The sequence below is a fragment of the Zootermopsis nevadensis genome, unplaced genomic scaffold, assembly GCF_977971745.1.
Source record: "Zootermopsis nevadensis isolate Lab colony 2312 unplaced genomic scaffold, Znev_1.0 Znev_ptg000010l, whole genome shotgun sequence".
Classification (NCBI taxonomy): Eukaryota; Metazoa; Arthropoda; class Insecta; order Blattodea; family Termopsidae; genus Zootermopsis; species Zootermopsis nevadensis.
Genome location: NW_028259142.1, coordinates 9,808,375 through 9,823,731, shown reverse-complemented (window position 1 = coordinate 9,823,731; position 15,357 = coordinate 9,808,375). Strand labels below are relative to the sequence as shown.

The 15,357-nt window shown below is 37.5% G+C and overlaps 1 protein-coding gene across 11 annotated transcripts in view; it reads left to right on the top strand.

Annotated features, from left to right (window-relative positions):
• Positions 1-15,357, top strand: part of LOC110833910 (putative multidrug resistance-associated protein lethal(2)03659) — a 46,202-nt gene that overhangs the window by 27,679 nt on the left and 3,166 nt on the right. For 7 of the 11 annotated variants that reach the window (XR_015534388.1, XM_087346018.1, XM_087346016.1 and 4 more), the window contains 9 exons: positions 263-447; positions 3,929-4,305; positions 4,930-5,009; positions 5,472-5,622; positions 6,453-6,559; positions 7,428-7,551; positions 11,551-11,721; positions 13,597-13,724; positions 14,232-14,653. Coding sequence is in view for 8 of the 11 variants with exons in the window: in XM_087346018.1 (XP_087202144.1) it covers positions 263-447; positions 3,929-4,305; positions 4,930-5,009; positions 5,472-5,622; positions 6,453-6,559; positions 7,428-7,551; positions 11,551-11,721; positions 13,597-13,724; positions 14,232-14,653 (1,745 nt within the window). In the remaining 3 variants the exon portion in view is untranslated. Of the gene's footprint in view, positions 1-262; positions 448-3,928; positions 4,306-4,929; positions 5,010-5,471; positions 5,623-6,452; positions 6,560-7,427; positions 7,552-11,550; positions 11,722-12,759; positions 12,833-13,596; positions 13,725-14,231; positions 14,654-15,357 lie in introns of those variants that run through there. The other 4 variants (XR_015534389.1, XR_015534390.1, XM_087346021.1 and 1 more) reach the window with 3 other exon arrangements.

The following is a 15,357-nucleotide window of genomic DNA, read 5'->3' as shown; positions in this document are numbered from 1 at the left end:
AACTTTCCGATCGCACCTCGTATGTGGGACAAGAAAGAGTCGGTAGTGATGAAGGTGCATCTGAAGTGAACATGTCATAGTGGTGCAAGAATGGCTTAAGGGCCACTGAAAAATTTTATCCTGTTGTAATCAGGAACCTTCTTGCTTTGTTCTTGCTCCTTTTTGTACAGACAGGTTTTTATTTAAAGATATATATAGTCTGGTCTCTGAGAAATAATAATTGTTACAAACTTATATAGGAGTGATGAATTGTGCCATACAGAGTTCACTGGAGGAACCTGAGCCCAAGCAGGTTGCAGAGATGCAAACAAGAGGCAGGGTTAAGTCTGGTGTGTACGGAGCATACTGTGCTGCCGGAGGAAACTGGTTCATCACATCGCTCATGCTTTCTGTATTCGTGCTGGCACAACTTGTTGTCAGTGTAGGTGACTACTGGATGTCCTTCTGGTATGTAAGCTATATTCGTGGTAATTACAATTTGTTTGTGGTGGTTTTAAAAGATAAAGGTAGACCCAGCTCAATCCAGTAAAAGCTCAAATGTAGCCTTGAGGTGTGTATTCCTTTCATGTTGATACTTCCAAATCATTTATACATTTTAGACAGACAGACACACACACACACACACACATATATATATATATATATATACACACACACACACACACATACATACATAGTGTCCGGATGAAAGGTATCCAAAATAAAAAATTTATATCTCGGAAACTAATACGTATCCGGTCTATGTCATCGTAAAGGAAAACTCTGAAAGTTTTTTTCATGCCCAGCTTAAGTGCATGCGCCAGCTGGTGACCTTCGGCGAGCTCAGTGACGATGTCGACACCACAGGAACAGGTTCAGTGCGTGTTGTGGCTAGTAGAGTTGTAATCTCTTATGGCTGTCCAGCATCATTTTAGAACGCAGTATGAACGTCAACCTCCTACACAGAAAAGCATTCGGTTCTGGGACAACAAACTGAGGACTACAGGTAGTCTGTTGCGTGTAAAATCTCCTGGAAAGACACGGACCTCTGAAGAAAATGTCAATCGCATTAGAGAGGCATTCCAGTGAAGTCTGCGCAAATCAATTCATGTTGCTAGCTTGCAGTTACAAATTCCATGTTCAACAGTGCACAATGTGCTACACAAAAGGCTCCACCTAAGAGCATACAAGATTCAAATGATTCATGCACTAAAACCGACTGACCAAGTAGCACGCACAAACTTCACTGTGGACATGCTAGAAAGAATTGACTCGTCACCCGATTTCCTCCGCCAAGTGTGCTTCTCGGACGAGGCAACGTTTCATGTCAATGGAGTTGTAAACAGGTACAACTGCAGGATTTGGGGCAGTCAAAATCCACATGTCACATTTGAGTTGGAGAGAGGCAGCCCCAAAGTGAAAGTGTGGGCCGGCTTAATGCACGACAAGTTGATTGGACCGTTTTTCTTTTCGGAAAAGACTGTGACCGGACGTTTGTACTTGGACATGCCGGAGCTGTATGTGCTGCCCCAATTACCACCTCAAACTATCCTCCAACAAGATGGGGCGCCGCCATATTTCTGCCACCATGTTAGGAATCACCTGGACAGAGAGATGGCTGGGAGATGGATCGGCAGAGGTGGACCAATCGCTTGGCCTCCTAGATCGCCATATTTAACCCCATTGGATATTTTCTTGTGGGGTTATGTGAAGAACATTGTCTACCAGGTTAAGATCAACGACCTTCAACACCTGAAAGCCTGCATAAGGGACGCTGTGGCTATAGTAACACCAAACATGCTTCAAGCAACGTGGAACGAGGTCGACTATCGTCTGGATATTTGTCATGCCACCAGGGGAGCCCACATTGAAATTTACTGAAAAAGTTTTATACTCAGAAAAAACTTTCAGAGTTTTCCTTTCTGATGACATAAACTGGATACGTATTTGACAATTAGTTTCCAAGATATAATTTTTTTATTTTGGATACCTTTCATCCGGACACTCTGTGTGTGTGTGTGTGTGTGTGTACACACACACTTAACCAACATGCCAAATTTCTTATCCTGTGTGCAGTGGTTAATCCATTACTAGCATCAAACCAAGTACTGCATGTATAATTCTCAGTTTTATTGTTTATTTTATTTATTGATTTCCATAAAATTGACTATAACATGAGTTAAATATTTTCCAAATATTTATCATTATGCAAAATTTAAGTATCTTACATTGAGTAGTGTTAATATTGGTGTCACCTTAAAAATCTGCATTGTCACCATGTTGGAATTGTTGCAGCTAGGGATTTAAAAAATAATGGAATTCCTTGTGATGGTCTTTCTACAGACTTTCTTGAAGCGTGGACAATTCATTCAAAACTTATGACACACACAGACTGTATTGCCCAGAATAAAATAGATCTAAATTCTCAATTAAAATACAAGACATTTGCTCAAGTTATTTTGGCACATCTTCCCCACATATATCACTTATTGGCCATGTTAAGGTGGTCTGTTTTGATTTAAATGTGGATGTTAGGCCATGTGCATGTGAACTTAGTATAAGTTTGAAAGGAATTGATGTACAGAATACTGGAAAATCCTGGTATTATGACTTGTTCAGTTTTAACTGTTTATCAGCAGGAGCACAGATCATCAGCACTTCTTACAATCAGTCTACAGTTCCCAGCAAGTAATAACTTAAGAAGCTACAGAAGGGACATGGTAATGCACTGATGTTGTGCCAGCAATACTGTCCTTTGATTACCTCAGCATAGATATTGCACAGGATGAACACAGATGACCTCAGAAGTTTCAATTTTTTATTTAAAAAACTAAACAGTGTACAGAAATGAAACTTATACCATGGGAATGATAACTTCAAAAACTATTTCGTAACATGCAGGAGAAGTGATGTAACTCCAACAATGATTATTATTCCTTGTCTTGCTAAAGGACAATCCTGATAGAGCAGGGGCCATTACCTTCTTTCCACCACATGGTTGTGTATATGTCAACCTGGTGCACATTCAAAAAAAATAGTACCATTATTTAATAATCACTTCTTTGTTGTATATTGGCCAGAGGATTATATGCACGAAGATTGCTGTCTTCTGGGTTGTTGTGCTGTGTAGTCTGGTAGATGTCAACATGAACCAGACTACACGGCGCAACAACCCAGAAGACAGCAATCTTCAGACTCACTGCTGTGAAAACCTCAAATCTTATGATTATATGCACCATTTTAGTACATTTTCTATACTTATGAATTTATTAAGCCCTCCCATGAATTAATTTTAAGCATCCTGGACAAAACACACATTATCAGTTAACTTGCATACACCTTAAAAACAGTAAGCATGTGGAAGTTCCTCTCTTCCCGTCATGTGACATTGCTAGAGGTGAATTATCCACCGTTCTGTTTATATCCAGATTGTTCTTGGGTGAGATGGTATAGGAGCATAACTGTCCGTAGAAAATGGTGACCCAATCCAAGAAAGTGAATTAAATTCACACATGAATGGTTTTTATGGAACTTCCTCCAAAAACCTCATTGGATAATGGCCACAGATTTTGTGGAATAGAACTCAGGCACACAGAATGCTTTTTCAGGTTGAATCATTATTTTACTGCCATGTCAACATTTGTGCGGCTGTCATGGAGATGCATCACTCCTCTGACAAGCTATGATAAGTTTATGAAGTTTATTTTCAATTCTATAAGTTTCATTTATGTATGTCATTTAGTTTTTGTTGTATTAATATATGAAACCACTCAAGTCATTTTTGTTCACTCTGTATGTACTGGCGCATATATCACAGTGGTGTTGCGTGCGCCTGTTTGATCACAATGCATGTGAATATGTTGTGGCAAGTTAATGAATAAGATGTAAGTGATCCTAAAGTCTGAGTTGTGTATTGGTTTTTATAAACATTTTTAAATGTTCTTTATAGGACTAATGTAGAAGAACGGAGATCTTTGGACATTAATGGAATTGCCTCCAACATAACTGGTTCTGTTATTAATTATACTGCTACACAATTCCTAGGCATGGACGTTGCCACTGTTACTTCAACAAATATCACTGAGTGGAACTGGATATTTAATACTACTATCACTCCAGTAAATGACACTGAGTGGAGTTGGATGCCCAGCACAGAAACTTGCATTTTTGTATACACAGGTCTTGTGATTGGCATTATTGTGCTTTCCCTGGCAAGTACATTTTTCTTCTTCTCAATGTGCATGACAGCTTCCATCAACCTTCATAATTCAATGTTCAGCAGTATCTCACGAGCTACAGTGTGGTTCTTCAATAACAATCCTTCAGGTAACTGAGAATTCCAATTCTTCTGCAGAAGTTTATTTGTTAGTGGAAAATGCTTCTAGTTATGCTCATTTTTGCTTCTGCCCTTCATACATTTTGTAGTATTCATTTATGAAGTTAGATCCAAGAGGTAGATTCTTCTGGTCCCAGTGATAGTATTGCAGCCAGAATGATGGCCATCAGAATGGACATACACATTAACCATTAATATTTAGCATTTATATCTCACTTAAGGAGAAATCTGTCACACGTGGTAGTTCAAGGTTCATTTGGGCTCATGTTTATTTATTTGTTTATTTATAGTTTATTTAACAATGCTGTCAGTGTCTCAGACATATAGCATTCATTAGGCTGTTATAACCTCCACATCCCCAATGGGTAAGCTTTAACAGAGGTAGAGGCTTTACTTTGTGAACAGGAAAATTTGAATGCAGATTTTATGTGATATCAAACTCTTTGAATTATTTAATCAGAGTCTTATCCAGATCTCTTCAGAGAAAAGAAATTTTTTTATTATACCCTTTTTCATGAAACGTTATACTTCTACTTTTAAGAAAATAAAATTCTAATGATCCACATTTAAAAACATTCTCCAAATGAAGGCTTCCTGTCCTCATTACATTACAGGCCAAATACTGAACCGTTTCACCAAGGATATGGGAGCAATTGATGAAGTATTGCCTCAGACAATGATGGACTGTGTGCAGGTAGGCAATTAACATTTCCTCATAACAATGAAAAAGTTCATACCACTTAGTGGAACATATCTATGGTTTTCATAAGACCAAAAATGTGAATGTGTTAACAGGAAACATAACAAAAGTGTGTGCTTTGTAGAACATGAATCTGAACCTCAAGACATTCACTTGAAAAATATAAACACCAGTGCTAATAGTCTCTGTTATGTCAAAGTTATAACTTTTAACCTTTATCTATGGATATAAGGGATGTAAATACCCATACCTTAGGGTTGCCAGCTGGACTGTAACTTCAGGGTTAATGGTTTAATATTATGCTTGTGCAATGCACAGCCATCTGAATTATGTATACGATATGACAGCTGATAAATTTCAGTACTTTTCTTAAGACGTTTGTTCATTTTATGAAGACTTGTAATTTCCAGGTACATGGTTTGAACCAGAAGGTGACTTTAATTTATCTCATTGCAGCGAACATTGATGATACTGGGTGTGATTGTAGTGGTTGCAGTGGTGAACTATTGGATGTTGATCCCAACAGTATTGATGCTGGTTCTATTTTTTATGCTCAGGATATACTATATTGCTACCTCACGCAGTATCAAGAGGCTTGAGGGTGTCAGTAAGTTGGTAGCACTTTTATGGTATACATTATACTTAACACCTGTTCTATGTACTGTTTACCAGTATAAGAATTATTGTTTCAAGCTTAGCTGTCTGTTTGTGCCACATATTTACTTTGCTGTTGTGAAGATGGTGATGTGGTTGTATTTTCTGTTTTTATTTATTTTATTATATTTGACCTTTTGTAGTTGTGTTCAGTATTTTACATAAATTTATTAATTAATTCTCTTTAGTTTATGTCCTTTTTCACTCAAAATAAGCTAATGAATAACTGCTCACTGGCATACATTCCGTTGGATGCTCAGTATATAAAAAAAATGCAAAAATCAAGAAAGTTTTTGTCAGTAGATTTTTAAAAATGCCTTTTTGTGATATGATTGATATCAAGTGGATAATTTCAGCCTATTCATTACTCGTCTTCTCTGGAGTTAGTATTTTGGCCTCTGCAGTCATCCGTTTTTGAATTCATATGAATTGACTAGTTGTCCATACACAGCACTTTTGGTATAACCCCACAGGAGAAAGTTGTGGGGCATGAAATCTGGCAGTCTTCGTGCCCGGGGTCTCAGAATTTGTCATATGGAAGTATTCTGCCATGTCTTCATTCTGCAGGATTTTCCTCAACATTTTGTATTTCTTGTTTTTCTCATATTTGGTGCATGTCTGTTGGATCTTTACTTCTTTGTATTAAATGATATTAAGTGTTATAACAAGACTTTGTCATCCATTAAACTGCAATCATAAGAAGTCTTCTGCCATGTAATGTTCAAGTTTTTGCAATTTTCCATAGTTCATTTTACTTAAATTTGTGTTTTAACTTGTTTACAGCTCGTAGCCCTGTTTTCTCCCATCTTAATGCATCACTGCAAGGTCTTACCACAATACGAGCTTTTTCTGCTGAAGCCTTACTGGAAAAGGAATTTGACACTCACCAGGTGAATGTACAATAAAAAAGTTTTCTTCTCATTACATGTTATTTATTTAAACTATTGTGTTACTAACACTTGAAATTTCCTTATATTGTAATCACTAAATACTGTATTTATTCTTTCTCAAAGACGCATCGTTTGCCAGTTAAGAAAAGATAATGTTGTCCTTGTATGCAATACTGTTTCAAGTCTGTTGTTAAGATTTAAGTGTCTATGTAACCAAGAAGAAAAAGCAAGTAGTGTCAGAATGCCTGAGTTCTGGTAGTATAAGAATAAGCAGTGTTCTAGTATTAGGATCATTTCTACGTGAAAGACTCACCATTTTTATATAGACAGCTTCAGTGGTGTTAGATTAAACAACATGTTATTTCTCAGCAGGTTTGAGATGAAGCAATGTGGATTTATTGAATGCAGCTGAAAACTCTCATAAATAATGTCACGTTCACTTCTAAATTATATGCTACATGACATATTCAGTATGAATGATACCATTGTTTCTGTTCAATTATAGATTTTGTTTAAATTGCTTGTTCATTCTTGTCTTGGTTCATTTGACAGTGCTTTTCTTAGCTGTATTGCATCTTCCTACCACATTTGTGGAGTGACTGAAGAAACCCATGAAAATCATTAGTTATGGTAGACAGTCTCCCAGCTGAGGGCTGGTCTAACAGTGTGCATTGTGGGTGTTCCTGCTCAAGGAAGTTAAATTGTGCAATTTATATTTTTGAGTGAGGAGTTAGAATGGTTAGGCAAATAATCTGAAACTTTTATTTGATACCCTGACACAATTTTCCTGTATTTATTATTGTCACAGCTTTTGTCATGGTTGTAACTATACAAAACTGTCTTTACTCTGTACTTCTTTTGTTTTCAGGATCTTCACTCAACTTCTCATTACCTGTTCATTGCAGCAAACCGAGCCTTTGGCTTGTGGTTGGATGGTCTTTGTGTGATATACATTGGCCTTGTTACTTTCAGCTTCCTCATGTTGAATGGAGGTATGTAAGTTATGCTAAATGCCTATCACCCCTTTAAAGAACCAGGCTCAGCTATAAATTACCGAAGTTCTGAAATTTGGTACACTTATGAAAGGCAATAAGAAATCCCAGAAAAATGTCAAATTTGAAGCCCAGAGACTGGCTATCCTGACTGATGATTTTGTGGTTTTCCTCAGGCCTCCTAGAAAGATGCTAGGATATTACTTTAAATTGTGTCACCGTTGCATCCTTCCACATACTGTCCGGTTTATCATTTATTAATAATTACCAAACTATGAAAGACATGAAAAAGGAGAGTTTAAATGTTAATTTTTAGGTTACATCTTCATAAAAATCAACATGTTCAATTTTTAAACAGCACAGTATGCCTGATATATATATTCAAGGAAAAATTAAAAATCTGTGGTGTAACAGCTCCAGAGAGCCAAAGCCGACTAGCTTGACTGCTGGCCTCACGTTCACATGCCTAAGCAGAGGTGAACGATCATCCAACCAGATACAGAGTGACGTGTGGTCAGCACGACGAACCCCCAGCCATTGCTAGCTTTCCTGACTGGATTACGCTACTCATTGTAGCTTCCCAATTTCCTCACGATGCTGGGTTGGCACCGGTCCCATACACTGGTCAAAAGCTCATGAGAAAATTTCTCCTCCCTCGAGACTCGAACCAGCGCACAATCCGTATCACCGGTCCGAAGCATGATGCCTCAGACGGCGTGGGACACTATGGTGTAAACTATCCATTTAAAAAAAAAATCTATGTCAAATCAGGAATGCATTTAAACATGTTATTATTACAATCCTAAGATAGCACTTATCTTCTGGAACATGTAGCTAGGGTTCACCTCCCACCATAACTATTGGGACTTAACCCTTTACTTTTTCCAGAATGACTCTAATTCCCAATCACATGACTTACACTAAGTGTGAAGTATTTAGCTGGGTAAAGCTGAATTCGACAAGAATGTCCAACTCCAATGTTCTGAGAATAATCCTACAAAGCACATGCAAAGTGGTAGTTCCGACTCATTTATTTGTTAAGCTGGTAGATACCTGCAACACCTAAGCAGGAGTGAATGAATAATACTGAAGTAGATAAGGAAATTCTTGAATAGCTGAGAAACCCTCAACTTCACAAGGACACTAGAATTACTTACACCTGGAATTCAGTTGTGGCCTTCATTGCAACAACCTGAATTGTCTGATCTTACCCACGCATACGGCGCGGGACATATATTCAAGAAAGCCTTCTAAAAATAAGTGGAAAAGGGTAAACAGATTTGCTATAGTCACCTATTCAGAAAATATAATAGAAAATTAGCAGTAGGGTACTGTAAGAGTATGTTCACAGAAATGTATTTTGAAGTATATGTGAGAAAAAGAAGAGAACAGAAATTTATATTATTTGAATCCATCAAATTTCATTGGTTTCTCCCTGTCTCTGCTGGTCCCTGCATTTCTGTCACCCCACATCTTATTCAGGCTTCTGCTGCTACCACCTGTTTCTTAAACTACAAATGTGTGGCTTGCAGGTCATGTTGAGTCTCTTCTGTCTTGTTATGACACTTTGATGTCTTGTGTCAATTGCATTCCACTGTTGAACTCCTTGTTAAGGTACTGGGTGTGCTGTTAGACAACTGTTATGAAGCCTTTAAACTGTTTTTTTAGCAAATCTGTCATTTTTTCTTCAAATTTTATCTGGCCAAACCTTGTGGCAGTTACGTTATGTTTTAGTTCTTTTATGCTGCTTTCCATTTTATATTGACTGGTGCTCATCTTATTTAATTGCTTCATAATTATTTGCAATGTTTTATCCATTTTCAGTCCCACTTCTGATACCAGTTGTACTGATAATATTTAAAAACTAGCTGGATTCTGTGTTTGAAATGTGGGTTTATTAATCTCACAGTGATTACAGATAATTATGTTTATGATTACAGTGAAACCTCGATGCATCGTTTTCAGCGGGGGTGGGAAATAAAAACGATGAATGCGGGAAAACGATAGATGCGGGAAAGCATTAAAAATTTAAAAAAAACAATGTTTCTCTTTCAAAGTTACTTCTTTTTACCAAAAAAGTCTTTAATGGACAACTGGTTTGTCGAAACTTTACGTTTTAGACCAAACAGAACACTTTCCACGTTCAAAATGTTTTCCTCGTCACGTTCACTAATATTAAGCGCATAAAAGAACGACTTCACTTTCGCCAATGCAGCGTGTGCTTCGGCAAAACTCGGCAAAGCTTCGGGCTCGCATTCGTCGTCTTCGTCTTCCTCACCACTCCAACCCCCTTTGCGGACAATAACAGGAAGAATGGAAATACTATTACTGCCGAACTCAACGAAACGTAGCTGTAGAAGACCCTGAACCGCTGGAAACGAGATGAACCAGAAGAATGAAAAGTGCCGCCAGCCTTTCCTTTGTACTTGTAATAAAAGCATTTGTGAAGAAATTCACACTGCACATGCCATCTGGCATCGCTGGAACGAAATATGAGTGCACCCTAATTAAAATCGTAAAATTTCTGACAATGAGCACCGCCATTCACTCCAACTATCACCCCTGCACCGCTGACCCTCATTCCAAAAGAATGTGCTGGTTGGGCGACATAACAGGTTACCACTACTGTGTATTCCAAAAACATTGTGCGTCTTTCGGTATTAATTTATCTCAAAACCCAGCATTTTAAATTCTCAGAAACGATCATTGCGGGAAAATTGTGGGCCGGGACTAAGATTTTTGAACGATCGATGCGATAAAACGATAGTTCGAGGAACGATAGAAGCGGGAAAATGTAACATTATTTTATATGGGATGTATTCGGGACCGAACAAAACGGACGATGCATCCGGGAAAACGATAGTTCCGGGAACGATGGATAGAGGTTTCACTGTATATTTCTTTACAGTTATAAATAACAAATCTTGCTCATTCAGTCGTCTGCATAGTTTCCTCATCAGTATTAGCTGTTGAAGTCTGAACACTGCGTCTTCACTCTATACACCAACTCAGACAACAATCTACTTATGCTACCCACATCCAGATTGCAAGTGAAATGTCTACAACCAATTTGCTGTATGTTTAAGGTCATAATACACAGAGAACAGTGGAATGGCTTAGCTTGGCCAAGAAAGTTCCCAGCCCTTTCCTTTCATTTAAGAGAATTCAGTATCCTTAGATTCCGAGAAATCTGTTCTGGAAGCAACTCAAAACATCACATGCGATAACAAGATGTGCACACAGCCCAGGTGATGCAACCTCACCCCCCAGCTTTTCATGGCTCGTGTCCACAACAGTATGTTCTTTATATACATATACAGTCTTATTCTTATTCTCCTCTCTCCTTTTTCTCCCCTCCCCCCTTAATGAGAATGTCATTTTATAAACTCCCAAAAGAAGTTTCATGGACACATGTACAACATATAAGTGATAAGTGAAATACTACATATTGCTTTATTATGGCAGTGGTTAACTTTTATCAGTACACAAATGGATCACTGTATAATTTAACCAAATGTATTAAGAACATGAATTATTCTGGCAGTTCTTCATGCACGTGATACGTAATGATGTACATAGAGTGTGAGTTTAATGAATTTTATACCTTCTAATCGAAAAGTTTATCCAGCATGTGTATTATTTGTTTGTATTTGGGAGGTACATATGAGTTTGAATTTCTCTTGGGCAATCAGCAGAATATGCCACAGGATTACATCCGTACCATTTTGCCATATATAATAACCAACCTTACATATCTTTCAGTGATACATAAACTACAGCTAATACATCATTCAAATGAAGTCTCCACAGGTGATCAGCTGTGTCAGGTTCATGTAAAAACCAATGTTTCAAATTTAGTCCCCACAAAGCTATAGATTCTACATAATACATAATTGTTAGATAACCTGTGAATTTTTGTTAACAACTTGTGACATTTCTTTTGTGTTATTTACTGCATCCTAAGTGTAGATCTATGTTTTTTGTGTGGTTGAATTTTAGTACAGTATGGTGGGGATGTGGGGCTTGCTATAACCCAGGCCATTGGCCTTACTGGAATGCTGCAGTGGGGCATACGGCAGATGGCCGAGATGGAAAATCAGATGACTTCAGTTGAACGCGTCTTAGAATACACTGCTGTTCAAAGTGAGCCTCCACTTGAGACGCCTCCTAGTAAGTTTCATAATTTGTTTGTCTAATAGACATTATGTTCCAGAGTTGGAGATGAACATGACATGGAAGCATTTTGATTAATATACATTTTAACATTTATACTGTGCTGTTTGCATATGACCAGATCCTTTGGCTAATTCTGAATATTTACAATGCTCCGTATACAGTTTTAAAATATAGCTGCAGAATTGTCTTGGAGATAAATACTAAAAAATATATATATATATATATATATATATGGCTCTTGGAGGTATGGAATCTGTTAGAAGAAAAATATATATTAATGTCAACATTGGAAGAAAGTGTGATAATGTGCTGCTTGGTCAGGCTGTTGTACACTTTGTGGGTCATTAACAAATGCATGTCGTGCAGTGGTGAAATGAATATTAACAGGGAAAACAGAAGCACTTGGTGGAAAAACTCTTGCAGTGCTGGTTCATCCACCGTGAATCTCACTTGGCATTACACAGGACTGAACTTACATCTCTGCAGTGAGATGCTAGCATCTAACTGCTTGAGCTGTGTTCTGTCTTAAGTTGTCACATACTCTTCAGAAATTATATCTGTAACTACTACAGTTTATAGATAAAAAGAAGTAATAACATATTAATAAATAGGATTTGAGGTTCTCATGGCAGTAAGTACAAAATGGCTGTCTTCTGGGTTATAGTGCCGAACAGTCTTGTAGAAGTTTACCAATGTTTAGACTCATTGTCTTGATGATTGAGGCAGCATGAACCTCTGAAATGTTGGTAAATTTCTACCAGACTACACAGCACTGTGACCCTCAGTCTTGTACTCCATTGATTGAACCTTTCTTTAGATGTTGTTCAAAGTCCCATAAGTTTTCCTTGACTTTATCAAAGGTAGGAGATTAAAATCGCTGTACTTTGAGACCGCATGATAAGTTTCAGTTCTGTATTTAATGGTTTAGTGGTATGATGCTATGACACATGTCCAGCTGGACTGTATAAGCTGTGACACATAGCTTTTAAAGTTTAATAAGTGTTCTTATCTCCCCCTAATTGCTGCTCAAAGCTCCAGTCAGTAGAGGACCCACTTGTGAAACAGAAAACAAAGCAGATAATTAGGATTTGAAGTTCTCAGTGGTGAGTATGAAGATGGCTATCTTCTGGGTTGTAGCATTGTGTAGTCTGGTAGTTCTACCAGACTACATGGTGTTACAACCCAAATATCAGCCATCAAAATAGATAATTGATTGTGTTTCCACAACTGCTCCATGCTGAATCTCATTGCCAATGCTAAGACTGACCTCATAGGTCCATCTGATATTGATTTAACTCTCTTGCCTTGACTTGCCTAGTCTGTCCCAACTACCTGGGTCTCCATTAATTATATAATTAAGCTGTTGGCCAATATTTTATAGTCAAGATTTTGTAAGTGTGTCTTGGCTGCCCTTGTTGCTTCCTAATCCAACATAATTTTTTCCTCATTGTCATGCCATTTTGCCAGTCTGTAATTAAACACTGACTGCTCTAGTTAAACTTCTGTACTAACATGATCTCTTCCTGTTTATCACAAAACCCTGGCATCTCTACCATAACACACATGTTAAAGTTTTCTGAATGCCCTCTCTGGTTGCTAAAAAAAAGGAATCTGACATTTGTTATTTGAATTTCAGAATTTTATAGTCTTTAAAGAACTGTAACATACTACAAAGTCTGGAAGCAGTTCGTATGATTTTCTTGTATACATATTGATCATAAAACATGGAACCACATGTCTGCAAATTTGCCACTTAACCAGTTACTTTAGTACTCCCAGAGAAGACATAAGAGAATATTTTCATGTGACACCAGATTTTGAATTAAAGTTTTATGAGAAGAATTTGTTTTGTCATTTTTTTAATTACAGGTAAAAAGCCTCCTAAAGACTGGCCAGCAATGGGTACAATAGTTTTTGATCGAGTTTTTCTTTCATACACTAATAATGAGCCACCTGTACTGAAGAATATCAGCTTCTCCATCAGGCCAGCTGAAAAGGTAAGGATAATGTGAAGTTATTAACCCTTTCATTGCCAGTCTAAAGGCTCCAGCAGATAGAAGATTCATACAATAAGTAATCTGTATGAAGTTGAAGTGTATACTGTGGTGTACTGCAGAAACACTGTGCAGTTTGTAAGAAACTCATAGCACTTGAATGCTTTAAAATCCTCTGTACCGTGATGATGGAGACAGAGCTAGTCTCCGAAACATTGGTTTTTGAGTCAGTATTGATATGGCTAATCACCTGAGAGGATTTTATAACATGATGCAATTTATTTTTACTCTCAGTTTAATGAGTTCATGTAGTATAAGTTTTAAACTAACTCATCAGATCTGTAGGGTAATTTCAAAGTATTCTCTTGTCTAATCTCTGGTTACTGTAATGAGCCCAGACTTTCTGTATGTTATTTGGAGAAACATTCTTATCTTGCAGCTTTACACGTGCTTGAAGTTTTATTTCCTTTTATACTGCTCTCACATTCACAACTTGTGTTTCACTTGCAGATAGGAATTGTGGGTCGCACTGGAGCAGGCAAATCTTCTCTCATCACAGCTTTGTTCCGCCTGGTTGATCCCTCTTCTGGACTTATACACATTGATGGAGTGAACACCATTCTAATTGGACTGCATGATCTGCGATCCAGGATCTCAATCATTCCACAAGAACCTGCATTGTTCTCTGGTTTACTAAGAGAGAACCTTGACCCATTTGGTGAGTTTCGGGATGCTGTGTTATGGGCTGCTCTAGCTGAGGTGGAGCTGAAGCAGGTTGTGGATGAGCTGCCTGCTGGACTGAACCACAGGGTGTCAGAGGGCGGGTCCAACTTCAGTGTGGGACAGCGCCAGCTTCTGTGTCTTGCACGTGCCATTATCAGAAACAATAAGATTTTGGTGCTAGATGAGGCCACAGCCAATGTGGACCCAAAGTGAGTGCAAGTACAATTACTGTCTGATCCAGTATAATGAATAATATTCTTGTATTTGATGATGTAATTCATATACTCTAATGCAAATACTTTTTTTCTGAAGTTCATAGGAAAGTTCCTAACTTGAGATTTCTGTGGTTTTTCACAGTTCCTCCAGTATAATTCAAAGGTAGTATTTTAAATTAGATATGTCCCACTTATGTCATATCTTTAGGAAATCTTAATTGTTGTTTCCCATGTGACAGAACTTCTGCAGCCAATGTATTATTGTTAATTGAACCAAGGGACAAACATACGTTACAGAACTGATAATTCCTACTGTACAATATTTTGTGTGTTCCCAGAATGTATGTTTTTCTTTTATTTACATCATTTGTAGTTCCACTAATTTTCCTTCTGTTCATTGGTTTTAATTTTCACAAAATACCTTTCATTTTATTTGTATATCCTGAGTTTTGCACCAAACTCTTATGTGACTGGGGCAGCATTTCTTTGTAGCTGTTGCCTTTAAATGTGATTTTTTCAAGTTAGTTGTTATTATTATTTAAATCTGTTCATAAAATCCGCTGCATGTGCTGTGTTTGTTTTAGTTGTATTTATAGTTCCTCACAACTGATTTTAACTTTCAACATGACACTGTATATTTACTATATATTTTTTACATTATTTGCTTTGCATTCAAGTTTAGGGTTAAGGTGAAGGCA